General features: G+C 35.8%; 1 protein-coding gene and 1 long non-coding RNA gene across 6 annotated transcripts in view; both read left to right on the top strand.

The window, feature by feature from the left end:
- The window catches only part of LOC117232259 (E3 ubiquitin-protein ligase Rnf220-like), a 195,675-nt gene extending 181,246 nt beyond the window's left edge, over positions 1–14,429 (top strand). For 4 of the 5 annotated variants that reach the window (XM_033491555.1, XM_033491545.1, XM_033491537.1 and 1 more), the window contains 5 exons: positions 8,465–8,736; positions 10,053–10,320; positions 11,533–11,990; positions 13,081–13,155; positions 13,874–14,429. In XM_033491555.1, the coding sequence (XP_033347446.1) occupies positions 8,465–8,736; positions 10,053–10,320; positions 11,533–11,990; positions 13,081–13,155; positions 13,874–13,945 (1,145 nt within the window). In that variant the 3' untranslated portion in view covers positions 13,946–14,429. The remainder of the gene's footprint in view (positions 1–8,464; positions 8,737–10,052; positions 10,321–11,532; positions 11,991–13,080; positions 13,156–13,873) is intronic. The other variant, XM_033491573.1, reaches the window with a different exon arrangement.
- A 1,460-nt stretch (positions 14,430–15,889) lies between these two features.
- LOC117233050 lies at positions 15,890–18,123 on the top strand. Its single transcript, XR_004493263.1, has 2 exons — positions 15,890–17,073; positions 17,134–18,123. It is a non-coding gene; the product is annotated as an uncharacterized LOC117233050 (long non-coding RNA).
- The last annotated feature ends 204 nt before the right edge of the window (positions 18,124–18,327 follow it).

Raw genomic sequence — 18,327 nt, forward strand, 5'->3', positions numbered from 1 at the left:
ATATTTTTAAACTTAAATCACGACAGAGGTTGCTCGCTTTAATCGAGGCACATAAGCGAAATTCCTTTAACAGATAATTGATGCTCCGATGAAATCAACGGTCGGAGGAATTGTCAAGCAAATCTGTTTGCAAGAATGCAAAGAATTTTCGTAAAAATTCCTTTTTCGTAAGAATGACGCGCGCCTCGCTGAAAGAAAACGAAGCCACGAAACAGATTAGCGAAAGAGCATATTGCAGAAGTAAAGGACGATGATCGTGGCGACGTGTCCAGGGGCAGTAACCCAGCCCATCGAGACAACAGTTGCGGTTAAATGCCTGAGGGATTCGGTGATGGTGACGCCATGGCACGAAACCACCGACAACCCTTTCTGGCCAACGAGCTATACCGTACGGTACGTTTCACCGCACTCACCGCTGACTTAAAGTTCGAATATTTTCTCAACTCGAGTATCACGTACATACGTGCGATTTATTTTTGTTATTCGAACCATTGTTATCGAGTTACGATCACACCGACGCCAGAGAACGCTTCGACTCGCCTTTCTTCTTCGGACTACGCGTTTTGTCAAATTCCGATAATTTTAAACAGAGTTCGACCAGCCAACTGATAAGACGTTTTTAAATAGTTTAAGAAGCTGTCGAGTAATTTTTATTTCCTATTTATATTTTATAAATATTCATCGTGAAGAAGCGTATCGTCGTGTATATTAGCAATGTTTTACAATTGAAATAATATTATTAAAGCAATCTTTTATTATTAAAGTAACTTCTATTAAAACGTTCCTCTGCTTAGAAAGATTAAGGTAACGCGTGGCGATAAAAAAGCTATTGCACGATATTCTGGAAACTCTCAGGAGTATTCGGGAGCTTTGGGGAATTTTTTGACACACAAAAACCTAAGAAATAACTGCGATGAGATAAGTTTGCGGATGGAGGAATAAATGAAACATTAAATACAACGCATAATATCGACTTCTTTATTTTCTTTTTTCAATTGTCTGTAAATTTCTGGATCGTCTACGTGAAAAGATAACCATCGTAACAACTTTAGATTAAAATACATAGTCTTAGCTTCTCTATATATTGGATTGGCAACTAAGTGATTGCTTATTTACCAATCCAACACACGTAGTCTTCTGCTTAAAATAGTTAGCAGTTATACTTCTGAAAGTTACAAATTTTGCTGAATTTTTCACACAGGTTTATACCTGCAGATAGAACGAGCGTCTACTTAAATCACATTTACTTTCATTTGTTAAGCCTTTTTGTGTCAATCCTCTCGATGGTACGAATGTGTACACATCATCGAACCAAACGCTATACAACGCTATACAAATAGAAACATATAAATGGTAACTCAACAAATGAAATAAACCAGAACTATTTCACAAAGTTTGACGATATTTATATCTAAAACCTTTCTATATTTATAGCATCTAAAAATACCAAAAATACATCTGTCGATCTTACATTTCGGAAGGAGAATAATTGTCAAAAAATTCGTATGGAAACTGGGATGTTCGATTGTTTTCGTTACGTTAAGTCCAATAGAAGTTGTACGAAAGCAAGTTCGAAAGAAAAAGGCAGAGGGTGACTGGCATGGAGAGTTAAAAGGGGGGAAGAGAGAGACAGAGACTCAGTTATTTAATTAAAACCGGATTATACGTGGTAGGTAGGGGCCTATCCTACATCTGTAACCACCAACCTGGCACCATCGATATATACTAATTGCTCTATCCGGATTAAATGGCCGTAAATACTGCACGAGCTCCCAGCTAATTACCTGCAGCTTGTATTTCATCGACATAGGAGTCGGGCATCCTTCTTTCTTGAATCTTTCATGAATGCTGCTACAAATACGTTTGCGAAATCGTATAAGATATGTGCGAATATGTAATACAGCGAGCTGAAAAATAGTAACCTGTTTAATAAATACATCGGAAACGTTGTGATATTAATTTATCGGAATAACCGATTCGATGTTGCGTGGAGAAAACGAGAAGAAAGTAGGAGAATGAGAAAGTATGAATACGCGTCGATGATTAATTTGTTTGTCTGCTGGCTTTTAACGAACAAAACGTGACATTTTCTTTTCTCTTCTTATTCGTTTCTCGAAGAAAAAGTACTTGTACGAATAAACGTAATATTCGTATTCTCGTTGAAACTCGTGTACGCACTCGTGTAGATAAATTTTCACCTAACGTTTTATTCGTTTCGCGCTTCTTCAGTCTGGTTTTTGTGTTTTTCAAACGTTTAATTTATAGGGTGCGTTTCTCCTCGCCTACTTCCTTTCGAGTTTTTCATCCAGGTCTTGTTCGAGTTTTATACGTCTTTTTGTATGTTACGTAAAACACTTTTACTCGTATGCTTGTTCGTAAATTCAATTAATTATACCATGGAAAGTTTTATTTCCCTTTCGTGTAATAAAAAGTTGTATTGCCATCTTTCAGCCAGGGTAGAGAATTTACAGACAAATTCCTTGCACTCTGAAACGCCATAAATATTTCTCCGTTTGTGTTAAAAATCAAAATATAATTATGTATTGGGTCGTCCGAAAGGTTTCTTTTCTTTTGCAAGGAAATAATAAAAGTACAAGATTTTATCGAATTATGTATATACGTTTTGTTTTATCATGATACGAATCACAACGTTTGACAGATTAGGTTTCGTGTTTGTGTAAAGATGCATCGTTGTAAAACACGTGTCTGCGAAAGAAAGACACTTTTTAACCTGATACGAAAGATATAGAAATTTCGTTGGCATCGTAACGAGACACTACTATCGTATTTGTACACGTTGGTGAAACTTGAAACAGGTGTGAAAATAGAGGATGGAATATAGGAATTATACTTGTGGCACGCATATATTTCGCCAAGTATCTGAACAGTCAATTGTATTAATAAGCTACGATATGCAGCGAGATTGTCTTTAGCGGTAATTGTACGTTTGAGACTACTGTTCGTAGCGTATATACTAATTTTTCACTGAGTATATGTTTGCAATGAATGCCTGCTTTTATATACAGGGTGGTTGGTAACTGATGGTACAAACGGAAGGGGGATGATTCTACGCGAAAAAAGACGTCGAAAATATAGAATAAAAATTTTTCGTTCGAGGCTTTGTTTTCGAGAAAATCGACTTTGAGATTCGTTATAACGTGCCGCGCGCGTACCGAGCGAAAATTCAAAGTCGATTTTCTTGAAAACAAAGCCTCGAACGAAAAATTTTTATTCTATATTTTCGACTTCTTTTTTCGTCTAGAATCACCCCCTTTCCGCTTGCACCACCAGTTACCAACCACCCTGTATATATAGACATCATATCTAACAATCACTTAAAAATTCTTTTTTATTCTCCTAAAAATTATATAGCATTAAATAAATATTTTTTTATTGTTACATATATGAAGAATAAAAGTAATTGTACTTCAGGTAGAGCAAATAACAAAAATGGTTTTATTCAGAATTTTTTCGGCAGATTCGCCCTTTAATAACGCGATACCCTTACGACGTAGAGTGAGAAGAATCTTTTCATTCCGCACTCCTAGGCAGCCGACTCTTTTAATTAAAGATACGCTACCACTCTATCTTCCGTAGTCGTTTTAAAGTGTAAATGATAGCGCGGTTATGGTCAGAGTCGCGGGAGATAGCTTCTCGCGACGACGACGAAGGGAGTAGCATCGTCGTTTTATCGAAACGAGGGGCAAAGAGCAGCGAAAGCAGTTACGAAAGGGCAGAAACGCTGGAAAGTAAGTAGAAGAAAGGAAATGAACGAAAAAAGTCAGGAAGTGAAGCAACTCTGATTTTCCTTGAAAAAAAAAAAATTTGCAAAATTTATATTACGATAACGATTTCCCGTTTGCACGTAGTTTGATTAAACGCTTTCGTTATTTAAATTTCTTACGTTTGCATAAAAATTTCCAAGCAGATTCGACAAAATTTCAATTTTAAATTTTCTTCGTTCTGTCGCAAATCCACCGATTTATACTTAACCTGCGATATTTTATATTTGGTACTATATCTTCTATTGTAATCATTGTTTAAAAAAATGATATATCTATTTGTATCATTGTACATTACGTATAGTGTATTAGTTAGGGTATATTGTTTAATACTTATCGCTATTACATCACTTGTATCTGGATATCGTATTTTCAACATCTATTGAAATGTTCCACTTTCGATTCAAGTGAAATATTCTACAAATTAATTCTTTAATATCAAAAACATTTTTTAGCTCGATAAGAATGGAAGAGAGTCGTACGATACAAATATGAAATATATTGTGTTGGAAACTAAATGATTGCTGATTTTGTTATTAGGTGGCAATGACAAAATCCAAAATTTTATATTTGTCAGGTGAAATATTCTACAAATTAATTCTTTAATATCAAAAGCATTTTTTATCTCGATACAAATTGAAGATAAACGTACGATACAAATATGAAATATATTCTGTTGGAAACTAAGTAATTGCTGATTTTGTTATTAGGTGACAATCACTTAGTTTCCAACACAATATATTTCATATTTGTCAAATGAAATATTTTACAAATTAATTCTTTAATACTAAAAGAATTTTTTAGCGCGATGCAAATTGAAGATAGACGTACGATACAAATATGAAATATATTGTGTTGGAAACTAAATGATTGCCACCTAATAACAAAATCAGCAATCATTTAGTTTCCAACACAATTTATTTCATATTTGTCAAGTGAAATATTCTACAAATTAATTCTTTAATATCAAAAGCATTTTTTATCTCGATACAAATTGAAGATAGACGTACGATACAAATATGAAATATATTGTGTTGGAAACTAAATGATTGCCGATTTTGTCATTGCCACCTAATAACAAAATCCGCAATCACTTAGTTGCCAGCCCAATAGTTTCGTTGTGCCGAGGTATATCGTCATCATAAGTGAAAATTTCGAAAAGTGTACAAACTATATGAAAATTTAAATTGCAATTTAAAGGGCGATATGGACGATATTATAAAACGTTCAAATTTATAATTTGTAATTCATGTGAACGTAAAAGGGAAAAAGTAGAAGGTCGTGCTTAAGAAAATGAACATCTTAGATGAAGGATAAAAACATTCAGAAGGTCCTTGCGGTTTAGCCATTGAGTTTCCCCTTTCTTTCCTTTCTTTTTTTTTTTTTTTTTTTTGCCCCCTTTTATGCGAGACCCCTGCACGCGAAAATGGCACTGCCTCCGTTAATTATGTCAGCAGATGGAACTCTGTAAATGGAAATCGCATCCCTTGACGATTTTCCAGGGTTTCGATGATAACATCGATAAGACTATACGACCGAAGGAACGAGTTCTTACGCTACCCGAAGCAGCCTTGTAATTCCAAAGATTACGAAAAGATTACGAGTTCCAGACGAGTGCCATTCTATCGAATCGTTTATCAATTTATATCGTCAAATTTACATTGCCATTCGCTGTTGCGAAACACTTTTCAAAACTAGACGTAACTTTCGAGAAAATTACTGGAAAATATCAACTTTACCTTCCATTTTCAACAGTATGGAATTTTATTGCTTCTTTTTAACATTTCTCTTCGATCTTCTAAAGCTTAGAATACGAAAATTCAGTTTACTTGTCTCTTGGAAAAGGAGCTTGGATTTTTTAATCACCGCAGTACAAACGAATATTCAAACATTTTAAATTCAACAAGTACACTATCGTTGATATTACTGTACAAACGATAGTCGGATAATTTCCGAACAAGTGAATTATCATCAACGTCACTCGCAAAGATTCGATCGAACAATCCAAATTTCTTTCTTTTTTTATTCAATATTTCACATTCACAATTTGTCCAATTTGGACATTTGGTAGAATTTTTTAGTTGTTTGGTTATCATGTGGGTGGCTACCCCTAGCGGGGTAAAATAATCCAAATGAAAGAAAAATTCACGAAACTGATCGCCAAGAACCTCGCTGTTCGCGTACGATTCCCATAAAATGTACGTTGAAAAACGCACACGCGATAAAAGTACGACGACAAATTAACCTTCGCTCGTCTAGCTGAAGAGTGCAGGCGCTCGAAATATCAATCTAAATAATAAGCAGTAAACCGGCGAGATTTCCAGGCCAATATCCTATCGGCAGGATTGTGCAATAATCGAACGCGAACTGTCGTTGTATTATGAAACGCTGGAACGAGGAAACGCACTCGCTGGTATTTTGCATCGCGATTATTTCCAATCGGAGCCATCCGCAATGCCTATAAAGGAAACAGAAGGTGTCTGTTTCAATAAAGAACGGAATATCGAGTGCACGGGGTATTCCGGGGCGCGGACATAAATTTCCCAGTGTACCTAATTGAAAGGGGAAAAGAAAACTGAGACGAGAAGAAAGTTTGCGACTTGGAGCGACGAGGAGGAAGGGAGGTGAAAACTGGAAAAGAGACGAATAGAATCGGTTTGTAGGAGAGAAAAGAGGAAGGACACGAGGGAAGAGAACCGCTTCGGGATATGTTAAACGGCTCGAGAATAGCCGGTTGCCGTTCTCCAAATAAACGACGCCAGAAGCGGTGAGGGCACACGGTAGCTTTTCGAAACAAGATTCTTCGTGTCGATGTAACTTACGATTCTCACGGCTGTTCAGCCAAATCCCTACTAACTTACTTCCACCCACGAGAACGTCGTTTAGGCTACTTTTGCCCCAAAGTATCCGAATATCTGCTTATTTTTCTCAACATGCGTTTTAATTGCAAGATTAGTCGTTCTACGTTTGTTTGGAAAATTAGAATATTTTACGTATATATTTAATTGAACGTTCATTGAACTGGGACTTGTGTTATTGGACGTATAGTGGTCTCGCGGTATCGTAGTATAATACGTAGCGCAGGTGTGATGCTTGGCAGTTGTAAATTTCAATGGCAGCAAATTAGTAGCAAGATGGGAATACGGTTTTAGTCCGGTTACTCTTAGAATTGCGGACTAAATTGGTCAAATTTTGCTAAAATTTCATAATTATTCCTCTCTGATGACGAGTCCCAGCAACGTGCGGTACAGGGATCCTGCGTATAACGCGTTACTGTCGAAACGCGATTGGAAAATTGGTGAAAATCTGGCACGTAACGAGAATTTTGGAAAATAAACAACGCCATTCGATATTTTTCGGAGCAAAAGTATGTCTGCTGTCTGACAAGTTGCGTGAATTTTGGAATACCGTGATCTTTCGTTTATTTTTAGATCGCCAAGTATCAGCCCTCGAAAAGTTTTTCCTGCTATAGGAAAGTAGCAACTCGAACACTCTCTCACTTTTAGTTAATTATTTATTGTTAATTATAATTATTATAGTGAAAAGATCGTGTACTTACACGGCATTTGTTAGGAACCTAATTGTAGCGTTGCTCAATTTATAAATGCAAGTTTTTATTCGAATCAAATGTTTCTCTCTCAGATTGTTTCTCTGTGATATAAATTGCAATGGCTAAATTTGTTACAGTTATTCGGATGAATTAATTACTTGCATTATTTTTAATAGTTACAGTCGCGTGTTCTTATGGTTTGATAGTTTCCTGTCGAATTTCCAACGTCCTTTATCGAACGTATTTCGCTAGATGCTATCGGTTTTTAATTAATACAGAAATTGAGATACATTGGAAAATCGATACGCTATGTATAGAATTAAAGGATTCTTTTAATTATCGATAATTAGGATTTGCGGACTTTTCGTTTCGAAGCGTTGATCAATTTATCATATTCTTTTAACACGTTTAATCGACTGAATTTGAACGAATACAGAGGAACGATGCATCGCGTGCAAGTCCGTATGAAAATAATTTTTACTATGAAACAGGTTTCCTTAAAATTTATGTTAACGTGGAAGGTACGTAACAGGTGTAACCACTCGACACAGTTTATTTGACTTCTGCATCCGGAATCTTCTTTGTAAACTAACATTTTTCAGTCTCACAATTCTTTTGGACCTCGGTTGATAAATGTTTCTTTTAAGAACGAATATATCCGACGTATGTTGGATATGCGAATATAATAAAATTACGCGAAACGAAAATTAATTACGCTGTAAACTCGCTGAATTTTAGGAAAATTCTTCATCAATCTACGGTGAAAGAACGTTTAAAATTAGCATACTCAATTAGTGTGAGTAACTTTTGTACTAAACATTTTCTATCATATTGTTTAACTTATTTTGGGGTTTATGTCACATTCGTTCGTTGCTTTCGTCGAATATAATTCTATTTCGTAATGTCGTGGTGCCTTTTTGTGCCTCTTCTCTCTGAAACAATCTTCTGCTCGTCATGCACGAGCTTAATCGCGCGAAATTCTTAATTCGCTTACCGATATTCTTAGATCTCTCGTTGTTAAGAAGAATTAGAATAGAATAGAATAGAAAGCGGACGAACAAACGTTTGAAATGAAGTATGCGTGGTTTAATTTGTGACAGGATGACAGTAACAGGGTGTAATCGTGTTTTAGGCAAAAAGAAATTTCCATCGGATCCGTCCTGTTGCCCAGCGTGCGGAGTAACTGTAAGGCCGCAGGAATTGGAGCAACATTTCGCTCAGGAACTCGACCGACTTTACAAGATATCGTCGGCATCCTCTCGAGCGCGAGCGTCAAGGTCGAGTTTGCCTCCTGGCCATCCTCAAGACCATCCCCATGGACCGATGCTCCATGCCCCATCAGCCGCTGATGGAACGCCTCATGGAAGATGGGAGACTTACAAGAGAATTAAAGCCAATAGACAGGTAAATAAATAGTGTAGTATTATGGACAAATGGTTTAAGAAATATCGGGTGAAATATTGCGGGAAGGTTTAAGTGCCGTTAGGCTAAAAAGGTCCTGGCAGTTTTTATCAGGTGAACGATAAACAATGTTGCGAGAAGGCCTATTTGTCGTTAGACCAAAAGGGCCTGGGAGTTTTGCCGGGTGGTTGTCACCTGCAAAGTTGTGAGTGGAGAGTCGAGTTGTGAGCAGTCGAGTCGTGAGTTGTGAGTCGAGTTGAGATAATTGTGAGTTGAGAGTCGAGTTGAGATAGTTGTGAGATGAGAGTTGAATTGAGATAGTTGTGAGTTGACAGTTGAGTTGAGATAGTTGTGAGTAGAGAGTCGAGTTGAGATAGTTGTGAGTAGAGAGTCGAGTTGAGATAGTTGTGAGTAGAGAGTCGAGTTGAGATAGTTGTGAATTGAGAATTGAGTTGAGATAGTTGTGAGTTGAGAGTCATATAGTGAAGAGTCGAGTTGAGTTAGTTTGAGATAGTTGTGAGTTGAGAGTCGAGTGGTGAAGAGTCGAGTTGAGTTAGTTGTGAGTTGAAAGTCGAGTTGAGATAGTTGTGAATTGAGAGTCGAGTTGAGATAGTTGTGAGTAGAGAGTCGAGTTGAGATAGTTGTGAGTAGAGAGTTGAGTTGAGATAGTTGTGAATTGAGAGTCGAGTTGAGATAGTTGTGAATTGAGAGTTGAGTTGAGATAGTTGTGAGTTGAGAGTCATATGGTGAAGAGTCGAGTTGAGTTAGTTGTTAGTTGAGAGTCGAGTTGAGATAGTTGTGAGTAGAGAGTCGAGTTGAGATAGTTGTGAGTTGAGAGTCGAGTGGTGAGAAATCGAATTGTGAGGAGTCGAGAGTTGAATGGCCGAGTTGTTTTCAGTTGTAGACTATTAGTTGTGAGTTTTGAATCAACTATTTAACTATAACACATTATTTAGTTCACGTTAAGTAACCATCGTTTCCCGTTTAATCCATTGTAAATAGATCCATCGATCAATAAAATTATCATATAGGATAGTAATCATTGGAAACCCTAATTTCTAATATTTCTAAATAAATAAAAAAATCCTACACTATTTAACAGTTATTCACTACTATACAGGAGGAACAAAAAAAAGTCTTTGTCGCTTAAAAATTAATTACCCAATCGGTTCTGCTAAAGATAAAAAAATACATTTCCTTTTATTAATTTGTCGATGTTATTCTTTGATTGTACATCAACTTTTATTCTGAATTTTGTTGATATAGCGTGATTACGCCTGTCACGATATTTCTAAAAAGTGGTTCGTAAATATGTGCAGGCTAGAATCCGTGTGAAGAACCGGAAACGGAAAGCGGATGAACCTTCTTGCCCCGTTTGTAGCGAGAGGCTATCTGGCACGCCGGAGGAATTGAATCAGCACGTCGAACGATGCTTGAACAAACACAATAATGGAAATCCCGCTGGTCAGAATAATTTGGACGAAGAGGAGGTGGACGTGGAGGGCGATGCTGAAACTTTCGAAGAGTATGAATGGGCTGGTCAAAGAAGAGTGCGGGCAACGTCGATGCTCGTCGGAGGATTTTCTGGTAAATTAAAGCGAATAAATCGTTCTTCAACAAGATCTATAGCTTTCATTTTCATAATATCACATTTTCCTAGTCGTATTCGTGTTTCTTTTTAAATCCTATTATTTCTGTATAATTTTTCTTGAGAGGTTAAAAACGTATTCACTGCACGAACAAGCTTTTCTTCCTCTCGAATCCATACGTCTGACAGTCGTTAAATAGATGGTACATTTATACTGTACGTGTGAGAGTGTTTGTGAGCGTCGAAGAACGTCCAGGTCCCGGTTGGGACAAAAGCGATTAAAAGCGATCAAAAGCGGCTAGAAGTTATTAGAAGCGATCAGAAGAAAAGAAAGAAGCAAACAAGCGAGTAGGTCGTCGAGTCGTTCAGAGAGTAACGTACATGAAGAGCAAAATAATTTGTAAAGAAATTTGAAACTTTTTGTTTTTCCAAATCCTCTCTGTACCTTAACAACAATGATGTGCGATAATCGTTGACTCGATCATCTGGCATTTGGATTGAAAGCAATCGAGGATTATCGGACTTAAACAATTGCATATTACGATGTTGTGACCTGATTAATTAATTAAAGATTACAGTTAATCGAGACTAATCCACGTCTTAATCATTCTCACGGTACTATATTTAACATCAGATTAATAATTTTCTCCTTTTAACAAAACATCGAACGTTGTATGAAATTTGTAGAAATGCTCTGTAGTATCGTGAAAAAAAGGCCTAATTAGAGATCGATCGGATCATGAAAACAATGTCGTCTACCCTTCAGTTGTCAGTTTACGTCGAAGAAAGCCTATGTGACTAAGGTCACCTAGTTCTTGTGGAGCATGGGCGTGGTGAGATTAAAGAAAAAAGAAAAGAACGCCAGAGGAGAAGGACGATTTTGGGATCAAAGAGCGCTAACCGAGAGGTGGGAGTGTGTGAATCGAGAAGTGAGTGTAAATCGAAAGTCAGAGTTAGTGGAGAAGTCGAGGAGTAGAGTTGTTAGCGTTGTCGAGTTGCGAGAGTTGTTAGCGTTGCTGAGAGATAGAGTTGTTAGCGTTGTCGAGTTGCGAGAGTTGTTTCAGTTGAAGTACGATTCTTGTATTTAGTTCCAGTTAAACAACCATCGTTTTCTGTCTAATTGATATCTGTACAGTCAATTTATTGTAAATAAATTGTAAATAATGGGCGAAAAATGTATACCTAAAGTTCATTGCTTGTTGCGTTCGTAGCTGCAGGTTTGGCGACCTCATCGAGCAATCGTTCAACCGCTGGCAACGGTGGATCTAATCAGCAGGAAGAGGAAGACGTGGACCTGGTGGTCGATGGCGACGACGCTGCCGAGTTTGGACCTGCACAGTATTCCGAAGCCGATGTGATCGCGCCACGTATGGATGGCACGCCGAGAGAGCAAAAGGAAAGAGACGCTCTTCGAGAAGCCGTGATATCGCCAAACGCGTCCAACACGCCTCACACGCCGCACACACCCGAACAAATCGGTCAAGGTTTGGTCGAGGTGAAACCGGAACCAGGAACAGCGACTCCTCTTGGCCAGAACGAACAAGACGAGAGTGCCTCGACGTCGCCTAGAAGGGACGGTGACACGCCAGTAATCGAGGCTCTTCGAGGCAGAATTCGGGAATTAGAAGCGGAAATGCGTGGCCAACCGTTTAAGTGTCTCATCTGCATGGTAAGTTCTTGCTAGTGGCAGATTCATTAGCGTAGATGATTATGGAAAGTGGCATAAATCGTATATTTTACGTCTCGAGATATTTAACGTTGCGTGCTTGACGTCTAAACTGACTATCATCGTTTAGCGAGGCAACAAACAACTCGATGCAACAGTTGAATTTCACTTTGCAAAGATCATTTTAGATTATCGTAATGTAAATTCAAAATGATACACGCATTTTTCTTTTTAGATTCTTTAGATTCCTGATTTAGACCACGACTGTCATAATTTATTTACTTCCCAATGGGACTACAAGTCATTCGGTTACATATCTTCTCTTACAAACTGCATCTCTTCCGCCATCTCTTCATACTAACTTACATAGATTCTTCGTTTATGAGTTTTTTTTGTTGTTATTAAGTTATTAGAGACCAAGCAGTAAAATGCAGTAAAAGGCATTTCATTTTCGTGGTTATCTTCCAAAATGATTTTTCAAATTTTGGAATCTCTTCACGCCATGATATTTAATACACTTTTTATTTGTTACAAAATACTCATATACGGATATGTACGTGCATTGGGTTGGCAGCTAAACGATCGCAATCACTTAGTTGCCAGTTCAATACATTAAACCTGCTGTCATCCTCGTTTCTTCTTCGGTTAGTATCTCTTCGGATATCTTCTTTTTTCCGAACTATTTTGTTCATAGAAAGCGTGGAATGCACGGAACGTCCAACAAATTTAGTTGGATAATAAAATATTTAAATACTATGTATATTGTAATAATATCTGTTGAAATTGAACACTTTTGGGTAATGTAGAATTAAGAAAGACAGCAGGGTTAAAATGTAACATTATACTGTCTATTATAAATATATTTACTGGATATTATTTGTTACGCTTCTCATAGATCTAGCTTCTTAAAACGTTGTCTTCTTCTTTCTAATATTTCTGTTCTCAAGCCTTTCACCTAGTAATTCTTCTGTTTCTTCCGTTCACGTAGCAATTTTATTAAATAATTTCGGAGGCTGAGAAAACACAGAAGCAATAAATATGAAGCTCGTTGCTTGCTAATTAACAAAAATATTTCATTCTTTTATGTCCTCAGGAACAGTATAAAAAGCCTGTGACTTCGGTTTGCTGCTGGCACGTTCATTGCGAACAATGCTGGTTGCACACATTGGTGAGTTACCAGTATTTTGCTAAATTTACATTTATAATACGTCTTTGAATATAATTTCTCTTTTCTTTTCTTTATTATAGTAATTCGTATATGAAACGTTCTCACCAAATAGAAAGTATACTTTGACAAAATTTCTCGTCATTTAATTAATTTACTTGAATTATTTATTATTTCCAGAATTTCAATGAGTAAAATTGAAATTCCGAATAAAAATTGAAGAAAGGCATTGATCCTTGTCTAAACGATATATTAACAATTCTTTCTCTGACACGTTGCTCTCGATTCACCCGTGGAATATATTTTAAACTTTGCTTGTTATCTTATACATTACATAAAGAAATATATCGCAATTATTATCATAATATTTCATTGATATTTAATTACATTAAACATAAAATAATGAATAGTAAATCTCATATCCAAAATCATTTTATATAAACACGATGAAATAATCGTTCGATATGCTATCAAATTATCATACTCCTTAAAACCTAGTATTATTTCTCGATAGAAACTGTTCCTGTCAAAATTCTTCTTTCTTCTTCACTCCTCAAAAAAAAAACGCCCATTGCGATATAAATGTTTTTCAACTTTAATCGCATTGAATTATTTTATTCGATTTGCCGCTAATATATTTTTGCCATACGGTACAACTGTCAAAGAAAGAAAGTTGAAAATAGATAGGAAAAAATTTGTTGAGGAGAGTTGTCCCTTTCAGGGTGCGAAAAAGCTGTGTCCACAATGCAACATGATAACGTCGCCTTCAGATTTGCGACGTATCTACATGTGAAGGAAGTCGCGTGTGCCAAACAAGAAATTGGGTTGTCCGTAGAAAAATAATGGTCGATTTTTTGCCAAAGAATCGACGCGTTTCGATATGACTCGATCGTGTAAATATCTGTATATATTTATGCGTCACGTTAAATTAACTCCTTTTAGATTTACCACGTACGAATTATGCACTTAGTAGCGTTAGTAAATTAAGCCGTGAAAGGCGCGCGCGAATCATGTCTCGATCATGCTTTATCGCTCGTCGCGCAGACCAATTTTCATCCTGCTATAATATATAGAAATATATATAGAAAAATATTTCCTCCTCTGATAAGTTATCGTATAATGTTAGTCGACAAGTTGCTACGCTACTCTTCACAAGTATTTGGACACCTGCGATTCGATCAAAAAATTCATATTTTTTTTATTTATGAACAACGTTTCTCTATTCTTCACCATTTTTCTCTTCTCTTAAAACAATTATCGCGAAGATATTTTCTTTCGTCTATGCGAAATCGAAAATAAAACGAGGAATATATCTGCATTACATAAATTCAATGTTTAATTATTTAATTTCCTATACTTTTAATCGTTCCTCTTTAATTTGTAACAGTTAAGAATTATTTTCTTCCTTGAGATAAAAATCTTCGCTCTTTTTCTCTTCTCATAGGCGGCAAACTATGTTAAAACAATTATCGCGAAGATATCTTCTTTCGTCTATGCGAAATTGAAAGAAAACGAGGAATATATCTGCGTCACATAAATTCAATGTTGACCTGTAATGAATAATTATAATTATTTAATTTCCTATACTTTTAATCGTTCCTCTTTAATTTGTAATAGTTAACAATTATTTTCTTCGTTGAGATAAATATCTTCCCCCTTTTTCTCTTCTCATAGGCGACAAACTATGTCAAAACAATTATCGCGAAGATATCTTCTTTCGTCTATGCGAAATTGAAAATAAAATGAGGAATACATCTGCGTCACATAAATTCAGTGTTCTAATGAATAATTATAATTATTTAATTTCCTATACTTTTAATCGTTCCTCTTTAATTTGTAACAGTTAACAATTATTTTCTTCGTTGAGATAAAAATCTTCGCTCTTTTTCTCTTCTCATAGGCGACAAATTATGTCAAAACAATTATCGCGAAGATATCTTCTTTCGTCTATGCGAAATTGAAAGAAAACGAGGAATATATCTGCGTCACATAAATTCAATGTTGACCTTTAATGAATAATTATAATTATTTAATTTCCTATACTTTTAATCGTTCCTCTTTAATTTGTAATAGTTAACAATTATTTTCTTCGTTGAGATAAATATCTTCCCCCTTTTTCTCTTCTCATAGGCGACAAATTATGTCAAAACAATTATCGCGAAGATATCTTCTTTCGTCTATGCGAAATTGAAAGAAAACGAGGAATATATCTGCGTCACATAAATTCAATGTTGACCTGTAATGAATAATTATAATTATTTAATTTCCTATACTTTTAATCGTTCCTCTTTAATTTGTAACAGTTAACAATTATTTTCTTCGTTGAGATAAATATCTTCCCCCTTTTTCTCTTCTCATAGGCGACAAATTATGTCAAAACAATTATCGCGAAGATATCTTCTTTCGTCTATGCGAAATTGAAAATAAAACGAGGAATACATCTTCGTCACACAAATTCAATGTTGTAATGAATAATTATAATTATTTAATTTCCTGTACTTTTAATCGTTCTTCTTTAATTTGTAATAGTTAAGAATTATTTTCTTCGTTGATATTTGCTAACTGTAATATGGTTGCGTACAGTAAGATCAAAATTACATTAAAAAGTTTCAATTGAAGAACTTATTTTCTTATCAGAACAGAATTATTATATTATTACTAATATAATAATATAAATATAATATATATATATTATTATATATTATTCTATAAAATATGCAATGATAAAATATATAAATATGCAATGATTTGTGTCCAAATATTTATGTACGGTAGCGCGCGTTATTTTGCGCGATACTTATTTCAAGACTTAAGAACCGAATGAGGGACATTTAGAATATTACGAACACAGATATTCGAACAGTTTAATTATAATCGTTATAATTAATCGTTTCATCTAGTTCCGCCGTATAGTTTCAAATAATTAAGAAATCTGTTAAAAGGAGGAATGCTTGCAGTAAAACCGAACACGACGAACTTTTACACTCGATCGTCGATTGATTAAAGTTCGGGGACGCATCATCGCCAAGCATCTTCGTCGAATCTGCTCCTAATCGAAGACTATTCGCGCGTACCTGAAATTCCTAGGTGTCATTTCGAACGACTAACGTCTACATTAAAGTCGCCCCTTTTCGCCGGATCTACCGTTTTTCTCTTGAAACAATGTATCTGTGTCTACGATTCATCGAGTTCAATTTACAAAGACGAATATTATGTATGTGTAAAATATAATCGACAACTTTGTTAAATCAGCTATTTCCAGTAGGCTTTCCGTAACCGTGAAAAAGAACAAAGAAAATAGTCGGAAATTATCGTATTTAAAATACGAGCAGCACTCACCAACACTACGTGGAAACACGAGTCTCTTAAACGTTTATTACGAATGTCCAGCAATCTGTTGTTGCAATCTTCTTTTAAGCCGAACCTAACGAACCGATTAATTTAATTCGAGGCGCACAAACGATATGGAAAAATGCGAAGAAGAATAACGACGAGTATGCATTTTGTTTCTAATGTATGATATGTAACATTCAGCTACTATATGCGACTTAGGCAAAACACTACACAATGTAAAGAGCAGGCAATATTAAGTTTTCTCATTAGGTTTAATTATTTTTTTATTTTTATCCATGGAAACGTATATTTATTCTATTTTATCAGCAATAAAGAACAATTTATTATCGATAGTATCTGTTCGAAAAAAAAAAAAAAAAAAAGGAGAAGCTAGATTTTATATTATTTATAGTATGTTTCCTATCGTTACCAGGGTTCAATCGTCCATTTTTCCAAATACAAATTTTCCTTGAGGAATACTTCTTTAATTGTCTACGATCGATAGAGAATATTCGTAATGGACGATTAATTCGTTGTACGGATAAGATGCACGTTAGAAAGGAACGAATTAAAAAGGCAATATACGAGGTGAACTTGGTTTTTTTTTTTTTCTTTTAATTTCCGTTGTAAAACACGCACTGTTTGCAGACTATGGCGAAATCGATAAATCACAAGACGATACACCAGTGTAATCCAATCGACCAAAGTTACGATACAAACAAACAGACAGAAAAATGTGGATAAGTTAATAATTGATATCTATTAAAAGGAATAACGCAAGCTCGCCTGTTTTTCCCTTGTCTTATGCATGTAAAACGGAAGGAACGTTGTTTATTTTGACTAGAAAAATTCGTGGAGGAAAGTACGAAGAGGGAGAGAATAAAGAAATGCAGATAAGAAAGGAAGGGAAAGACGGACCAACGCGTATATCAACGATCGATCTTCTTTCGAAAGATTCGTTTCTTATTTTCTAAGTATATTATTGTTCCATCTGCTAAATCATTGATACAATGATCAGCGATTAAGCGAACCAATGAAAAATGACGAAAAATTGTTTGACATTGAGAAGACAGATAATTCGACTGGACATGGCTCGATGAGTTATGTTACATTGGAAATATTTGAAATTTTATTTCATATTAATTTTCTTGTTAGTATCCAGCTTTCGTAATATTTCATATTATAATTATCAGTTAAAAATTTTCTTTCGTCGCTTCTCCCACGTTCGAGGTACCAAAATTTAACGACCGAAACATTGCACGCGCGTCCAATCGAATTTTGTCACTCGTTGTTGATAAAACGTGAAACGAACTTGCGGAGGCAGCAATTATCTTTGTTTCGAGACGAAGTATGCAGGTCGATCGACCGCAGTGATATGCACAAGTCCAAGAGTTGCTTGGATGCTGGTCAATGTTTTTTAAAACAATAGAAACGTCCGAATTTTCTCTTCTTCTGCTTCTCTGTCCCTGTTGATCAAGATTTTAGATTGCTGCGTGTCCCCTCGTGCACGCCGAGAAAGTTCTTGTAAATACATACAGAAATCGAGTTAAAACCAGCAGGAGAAATCGGCTCCCCGTTGCGAGCGTTGTTCTGTAATCGAAATAAAACGATCATGGAATGTAGAACTATCGTTTACAATCAGTTTCTTCGTCGCCTTGTTCTTCTTCTGCACGAAATTCATTTCCTTCCATTTCAACGATACGCTGTGCATCGATGGAATATTACGATCAACGTTCCAACAATTTTCAAGCTGAAACGCAGTCAAAGGTACGTACTGCTCATTTTTCTTTTTTAACGATTACTTTTAACGATTCTCAGAATCAAGTGATCGAAACGAAATAT

Source organism: Bombus vosnesenskii, unplaced genomic scaffold (assembly GCF_011952255.1).
Source record: "Bombus vosnesenskii isolate JDL3184/JDL3185 unplaced genomic scaffold, Bvos_JDL3184-5_v1.1 scf7180000013263, whole genome shotgun sequence".
In the NCBI taxonomy this organism is placed as follows: domain Eukaryota; kingdom Metazoa; phylum Arthropoda; class Insecta; order Hymenoptera; family Apidae; genus Bombus; species Bombus vosnesenskii.